Source organism: Prinia subflava, chromosome 28 (assembly GCF_021018805.1).
Source record: "Prinia subflava isolate CZ2003 ecotype Zambia chromosome 28, Cam_Psub_1.2, whole genome shotgun sequence".
Classification (NCBI taxonomy): Eukaryota; Metazoa; Chordata; class Aves; order Passeriformes; family Cisticolidae; genus Prinia; species Prinia subflava.
The window spans coordinates 3,413,693-3,421,481 of record NC_086274.1 but is presented as its reverse complement, the minus strand read 5'-3'; the positions used below and the strand labels follow the sequence as shown (position 1 = coordinate 3,421,481).

The 7,789-nt window shown below is 41.1% G+C and overlaps 1 protein-coding gene across 1 annotated transcript; it reads right to left on the bottom strand.

Moving 5' to 3' along the window:
• Nucleotides 1–477: 477 nt before the first annotated feature.
• Nucleotides 478–6,525, bottom strand: LOC134562521 (lymphotactin-like). The gene is made up of 3 exons (XM_063419949.1): nucleotides 5,239–6,525; nucleotides 2,659–2,776; nucleotides 478–1,941 (listed from the first exon to the last, which is right to left on the bottom strand). The coding sequence occupies exons 1-3, from the start codon at nucleotides 5,306–5,308 to the stop codon at nucleotides 1,836–1,838; spliced, it is 294 nt and encodes a 97-aa protein (XP_063276019.1). The 5' UTR covers nucleotides 5,309–6,525; the 3' UTR covers nucleotides 478–1,835.
• Nucleotides 6,526–7,789: the final 1,264 nt, after the last annotated feature.

Genomic DNA, 7,789 nt, shown 5'->3' with positions numbered 1-7,789 from the left:
GGGTTCTGTAGGATGAAAAGCCTGTAATTTAGAAGCAGTGTGGCCTGCATATGTGTGGTAATATGAGTGGACATTTATTCTAGGAGCCCCTCTGCCTATACCTCTCCTCTACCCCTCAAGATCCTCAAATACCATCTTTTCTCTCTCTGAGCAGAGAGCTCTTCCATTTCTGCTTCTGATAATGTGGGGACCACCTGAGCATGGTATGAACTCTGTTTTTGAAGTACTCAAACTTTTGAAGGGATATTTTCTGAAATGTGAGCTGAAATATGATGTACAAAGCTTGGAATCAGATCATTCCAAAGCCATCTGAATAATGAGTTAGCAATAGTGTCAGCTCTAGCTAACATGCCCATAAGTTCTCAGATTTGTGCTGTCATCTTGGGACCTGCAACAGCAGTACCTGCATTATAATAAAGCAACCAAACTTGCCATTTGATTCAGTTTATAGTAAGTTTATTAAAATCCAAAGCCTTCTGTTAGTAGCATGTATCAGTTTTAAGATAAGACATTTCTACGTACGTAGTTCTCTAGAGCAGGGAGTTCCTATGAGTTTGTGAAATATAGATTCCAGATGTGGTTTGTTCTTATTCAGAGAAAAGCAACGGGAAAAGCAAACCAGCTGTTTCAGGTTTGTTTCACATGAGGGCAAAACTGGAGTAACTTCAGATTTCATTTGTAGGATAACGCTTCCCCAGGGCAACACTGAACAGGGTTATATAGAAGAACAGATAAGAGATGAAGAGGAGCATGGTGGAACTTTTGAATCAAGGTATCTTGGCCTTGGTTGGGTACAAGGCCCAGGTACACCACCAGGCTGTGGTGTAGAACAATCACAGAGGTGAAAAAAACTAGGAAGAGAGCTGCATATGTAACTATCAAGGTCTTTAAAACAAAGTAATTTTGTAAAGGTTACCGAATAATGCAAACAATAAGCTGACTGTAGTTTGTGGGAAAAGTCTTGTGACTGTTTAGGGCTGTGGCCTACTTTGGGCTATAACAAGTATATAACACTGTACTGTGAGAATAATATCTAACTTCAATGGCTTCAACTCCTTTTTACCTTAACTTCAGCTTAGAATTCAATAAACTTTAGCTTCAACTGAAATTCTGCCCTATTTTTACTCAAGCTTTGACTTAAAGCTCCCTGCTTAGATTACTTTTACAGTCCCTCTTTTGAAATCCTGTCTCTCAGTCACCTGGCAGGGTTACATTCACTAAGTTACACTGAATTACTCCACATCATCCCTTGGTGAGAGCATTCACACACCTTTGTGAACTGAGCTAATAGTGCAGCACTGTGTGTAAAAATAGAAGACTCAAGGATCATCTTCTGAATATGGCACTGATCAGGTGATAGCCTGAAGTATGAAACCAGTTTGTGTACAGGTTTTATAGGTGTGAATTACTAACTTATCCAGCACCTTCTTAAAACCAGCACTCAGTGCAGAATGCTCTGATCTTCATCAGCATGGAGATCTGCGCTCTTCCAGCTCTGTGGGTGGTCATCTTCCCTACACTATGTGAAACTATCACTCATTCAACATTAAATGCCATCCTGGTCAGGACAGCAAGGATGAGATGGTATCTACATTCAGTTTTAAATACATATTAGCAAGCATTTCAGAAAATAAACAGACTAATAGAGGTCAACCAAAAAATGAAGAAGTCTGCAGGCATTCAACCAGTGAAGAATAGATTCTGGTGAGTTTGTGTTTGTTCAAAAATTTTAATGGCACTTAATAAATAGGAAATAAATGCAGATAGCAAAGGTTTCTTCCTTGTTATTTGCAGCACTGATGATGTTTCCAGTTGGTTGGCCTTAGATGCTTGGATTATTTGCGTTTGGCAGCACGTCTTTCATCTATTCTCTTTATAGCATTCTGCACCCATCTCTGATCAGCTCTTACACAGATCCTGATACCTCCTGCAGTGATAAACCTATAGGAAAAAGGAAGACAAACAAGCTGGGCATTAAATCCCAGTCTCTAAACCCAGGTCTGCTGTTCTTGGTTTTGATCCAGAACACGAGGAAAAATGTGGTAAAACAATATTAGATCCTGTAGTTTGTAAGTATTAGTTGGCATAACAGCAGTTAGGAACATTATTTCATTATTTATGATATAGGTAACATGCATGGTCATGCACATATAAACTGATATTTAAAAAATCAAGTATACCTGCTATTCTGGGACTTTATGCTAAATCATAATGAACATTTGTCTCCCAGGAGCAGATCCCAGTTGTGATAAAATTGCATGCTTGTGAGCTCAAACAATCCAACACAGCTCCTAGCAGGACTCAGAAGTACCCCATATTCCTTCACATGATCTGTTCTCTTGACTCAGTTCATGCATGGAGCCTCTGACTGCTCCACCCTTGCTGAAATTTTCCCCACTCACTGGGCACAAAGATGTGAGCTGGTCAGTGAGCTTCCTGCCATCATTCCTGAGCAGCACACACCTCCCAGATCTGAGGCCCACTCCTCCCCTCTCACTCCCTCTGCTGCCAGGTGACTCCTCCATGGAAGAACAGCAAGGGTGACCTGGACTAGGCAGATTTAGTGAGTTGGGCCACAAATTGTGTTCTGATGCCCCTTCTCTATTTGATGTTTTTTTGTTTGCATAAGGAAGTCTGAAGGGTGCATGGGACACTTACATGATAGCATCTGTTGGTACTTGCTGCTTTTCATAGCTCACAAGGCTTCGGATGTTCAGCTGCTTTGGAGACAGAGTTACACAATTGAACTTGCGCATGGACTGACTGCTAGCACTCCCTAGAAGTGAAAAATAGATAAATGAAAAGGGAATAAATATTTTGTTTATATTTAGCCATAATTGCTGAATAAACTAGGAATTCCAAAAGACTCATAGTGGTGGTCACGCCATGAGAGTCTCATGGTGTACAGCCACAATACCAGTTATACCAGAGAACTTAAGTTATTCTTTGTGATGCATCCTGCCATCTCTAAAGTGTTGTCTATCCCTAGGGAGTCACTGCTTCCATAGTAGTAGAAGAGTTTGACATCATTCATAATTAGGTCTGCATCATCTGCAAGTACCCATGAGCATTTAGAACTGACACTTTAATGGGTGGATTTCCACATATCTTTTGAATATGTATCAGTAATTCCTCCTATTTTCCAAGTGAAGAAAAGGAAAGCAAGCCTACTTCTCTCCCATTAAAAAGCAGTATTAGCAAAAATAGTTGACAAAAAGGAAGATATATCTGGCAGAATAAATGCTTATATCCTCCAGCTATGACTCTGATTTCTTAGGCAGTTGGATGCTACTTAATCCTTGCAGTCCTCTAAGATTCGATACAATTCAGAGAAATGCAGTGGTGATTAAAAAAGAGGATCACCATATTGGTATAAAAATTTCTGGGCAGTTATCTTAGATGATGGTAACTAAACAGGAGCTCATTTAGGTGAGATGAAGCACAGGCGTACATTAGGCTTGGTCTCTGTATGCCCGTTTCTGGTTTTCTCCTGCTCATGGAAGACAGATTTGGGAAAGCATGAGGGAGACAAACAGAACACTGCCCTACTCTGTGGGGGTTTTTTATAAAGAATTTAGAGTGTGATTGGCTTAAGAGTCCAAGATCTGTTCTGGTGCACCTTGCTAAATGTAAAACCTGCTGCACACAGTCTCGCTAACTGTGAGATGTTCTTTATTTGAAATAATTGGAATAGCTGAGACAAACACACATCAGTCTTTGGAGATGGTGTGGGACAGCTAGTACACAGCTACTGGCAGATCTGTGAATTCCTGAGATTTTGTTTGCCTGAAGGAATATCTCTTCTGATCTTGCTTTAGTCATGAGTAACACAACATAGTTATTTGAATGATTCATGACACATTTCTTACTGCCTCAGACTGTTTTTCAAAATGTGGCATTAAATGAGCTCTAAGACAGTCAAGCAATCGTTACTAGTCCTGGAAATATTTCCTCTGCTACTACACAGTCTTCAGGGAATGGATGCAGGGAATAGCAGCAAAGCTTCTCTAAGGCTAGGAGCAAACCCCAACTCCTCTGCACCTATATTTCTAGGTCTATTTCATATTTTTTATCATTCTTTCTAGTCCTTTTTTCTCTCTTGTAGACCATCTTGGTGTGCTTCTTCAGACTCGGTGATACTTATGGCCAATTATTCAATCTGGACAATGACACTGGAAACTGGCAGCCCGTGATAGGAAGCTGCCAGGATGAAGAGCAGTGTCACCAAGGAGAATAGGAGAATGTAGTGGGATGTAGCTGGAGAGGCAGTGGATCAGCATAAAGATTGTGTAGCTTCGTAGTCCTGTGAATGCTCAGCAGGTCTCAGCTTGGTTTTGGTGTGGTTTTGTGAGGATGCCTTTTCTCTGTCTTTCTGAGCGTGTATTTGTGGGTTTGCATATGGCTTGCATGTCAGTGTTTTGTGTGGGGTTTTTTTATGTGCTTGAGTGAATCTAATTGTGATAAGAATGTGCGTGGCAAAGGGTGTTTCCACACAGTACTTGTAGGCAAAACTTACTGACCTAACCAGCACTGCAGACAAACCTATTTAAAGCATGGCTAATACAAAGGGCTCATCTCAGTGTTCATAATTGGTTGAAAGATGATGTTCAATTGTATGATTCAGTGAAAAGAAAGAAGATCCTATACAAATCTGTTCTTCCCCCTTTTACTTCTCATTGACAATTTCCCTCTTTGTACCACAAGATTGGTCTAGAAGCAAGACAGTGGGGGAATATGATATAGAACTGGAAGAACTCTTTAAAATAGAGGTATTAGAGGGATTAAAGCTATATAGTTAAAGACAGATAACAATTAATACAATGGAATTCATATAGAAGTAATCTATCTGGAAAAAGGAAAATGTACATCTTGTTCAAGAAATATTTTTCATTAAGTGTTATTAACCTATAGTACACACAAGTGTATGGCATCAGTGAGACTAAAAGACACTGTGCCTTCAAGATTTTTTGATTTTAAGAGGGAGAACATTGCACAGAAACCCTTTAACTGCTTTCAGGCACAGAATCTCCCCATATATTAAAGCAGAAATCAACCTCCTTAACCTCCATCTGGCAGGACATCTAATGAAATCCCCCATGAAGCTGCCTTTCTTGCAGTTTTCATCTGGATTTTGAGCTTTATCTTATAAATCAGCTGTCTGTAACAATTCATCCTGCTCAGGAGGCCACAGGTGCAATGTGGAGCAATTCCTGTGTTCCTCTGGAGTTGCAAACTTACCTTTGACTGTGTGCACAGTGAAGATGCTGAGGCAGACGAGGAGCAGGATTGCCGCGGTGTGGAGCTTCATTGCTGTGGCTTCTGTGTCCAGGCAGAGCAGAAAGTGTCTCCTGCCACCCTCTTTCTCAGGGTTTATATATTGTCATTCAGTGGTCAGTTCTTGTGTTCACTTTTGTGGGGTCATGGAGAGCCTGACTATAAGTGGAAAATCTGAGTACTTTTTCCGGTGAGAGAGAAACACCTCCTCTCCCCCACCAGTCCTACACTAGCCCCCTGAGAAGGCTTTTCATGCTCAAACTCTGTGGTTACACTTGCTTCTGTGCTGTGACTTGTGTTTTTTTTAAGCTGCAAAAAGTGAGAGCTCTTGTGCAGTAGTGGAAACCTGTGATAAATGTTCCTGTCATTTCACACTTCAGCCTTGAGACCTTTAGCTAAGCCGCACTGCAGAGACACAGAGTGTCATTCAGAATTGCCTTGCTGACCAATGAACCACTGGAAAGGGGAACTGTGAGCTAAAGGATGATGGAAACAGGAACATCCCGCCTCTTTGCAGGCAGCTGTGGGTACTTTGTCATGTTAACCTGTAGCTGTGGAGGTGTATCTCTGCTATCTCCCATGAGCAGTGGATGCTGTCAGAACATTTGTGTTTGCTCTGTGATTTGATACGGCCAAAGCTGATATCACTGTGCTGGGAGAAGCAAGAATGAACACACCTTTGCATACAGATCCACTGTGCCTTCTGCCAGTCAGGCATCACTAAAATGCAATGGTTTCAAAGAGGAATAAAAGTTTGTAAAGGGTTGTGTCAGGGTTGCTTTGCTTTGTTGTTTTTTTCTTGTTTGGTTGGATTTTGGGATTTTTGTTTGTTTGCTTGTTTGTTTTCAGGATTTTTTTTGTGGGGAGGAGGGGGGTGGGTTGTGGTGTGGACTCTCTATCCAAAGAAAGTAACTAGGGGCCCAAGAAAGTAACTAGGCAATCAGAGAGGCATAATTTGTAGAAAAGACAAAAAGTTAATTGCAGTTTTGTGTAAACGTGGTGCTGATAACAGGTCTGTCAGCTTGCTACAATTGTATTGCTATTACAAGTGCCATTTTCTGCACACTGTGCCAACCCTAACACCCAGGCTTAGCTGTCCTGCCTCTCCAATGTAGTCTGAGTTACTGGGCAGCACTGCCACAAGCCAGTGGTTTTGGGTCTGCAAATATTTGTCAGGCCAGTTGTGGACCTCCAGGCCACACACAAAGCAGCACCTCAGCTGGCATCTTCTTCCAGAGCCTCACAGCAGAGATCTTCTCACGTGCCCTCTGCAGCTCTGTGGGAAAACTCAGCTAATCCTGATGTGAATAGGTAAAAACCAGGCTGCCTGATGCCTGGGCTTGTGAACAGCTGTCAGTGCAAGGACTGGAGAAATCATGAGGGTGTCTTGCTTTTGGCTGAGATGGAGTAACTTTCTTCTTAGTAGATGGTACTGTTGTGTTTTGGATTTAGCATCAGAATAATGTTGATAACACACTGGTGCTTCAGTTGTTGCTGACTGATGGTTATTCTGAACTAGGGACAACTGCTAAATGTAGTAGTTTTCTCAACAAGGTCAAGAATAATTATACTGTAATAATTATGGTTTGTATGCTGTTTCATGACAGCAGCCCTGCTGAAGGAAAAAAGTACGCAGTGAGTTTGGCTTAGTATCAAGAGTTTATGTATCTGGGCAAGGGGTTTGTGGTACTGGATTGTCTCATCCTGTAGTCAGCTTTTAAAAAGAGGCCAAGACCTTCATGAATAACTAAATTCCTATGAACTCCTAGAAATGAGTATCTTTAGTGGATGTTCAGCAGTCTCTTGAAGTTGTAGTTGTGCCATCAGGTCAGTCAATCACTTTTGAGGACCATATGAGAGCATTCAGTGACTTTTGGAGGGGACTTAACCGCAGCTTAAATATGGCTCTATCTCAATTAACTGTTTTTAGGAGGGACATTGTTACCCTCAGGGGTTAAGTATGTGTTACCTATAGAAGCAATTTGTATATGTGTCTTATGCTGGACACAGTAAGTGAAGTTAGGTGGAATATATGGGACTTTAATGTATTTTGATTTTACATTGTTTCTTAACACTTGGAGTACTGGTTGAAGAATTACCAGCAAATGACATCCAGCTGTGATGTTCCCATGATTTTCTTCCCTTGCTTTTCATTGCTTTTGCTCTGTAGTTTTCATTCTGATTTCTTAAGTACCTGAAATAGTAGTTTGTGTTTAGTATTTTAATTCATATTGTAATGGTGTAGAGGCAAGCACATTCTCAGTGCTCCCTTCTCAGCTGAGAGATGATTTCCAATCTATATTGATGACTTCAATCACATTTTTAATGACTGCTTTGTTTTGTGCTGGTCTTGGCAGAACTCCTTCTTTAGAAATGTAACCCGATTAACAATACTTTCTCTTAATCATAATAGAGTTTTTGCGTGTAGACCATCTGTTTCCACTACTACACTGCCAGCTTTTTCCTGCCAGCTTTTCCCTGGTCCTGCCATCTTTCCTTGATGTATTGTGTGCTC

What these genes read in the sequence shown, in the direction of transcription:
- LOC134562521 (XM_063419949.1), bottom strand. Translation starts at nt 5,308, where the DNA reads ATGAAGCTCCACACCGCGGCAATCCTGCTCCTCGTCTGCCTCAGCATC. An exon ending in CACTGTGCACACAGTCAAAG is followed by an intron (nt 2,777 to 5,238) that starts GTAAGTTTGCAA and finishes TTTCACTTCTAG; the next exon opens with GGAGTGCTAGCAGTCAGTCC. An exon ending in GTACCAACAGATGCTATCAT is followed by an intron (nt 1,942 to 2,658) that starts GTAAGTGTCCCA and finishes TTTTTCCTATAG; the next exon opens with GTTTATCACTGCAGGAGGTA.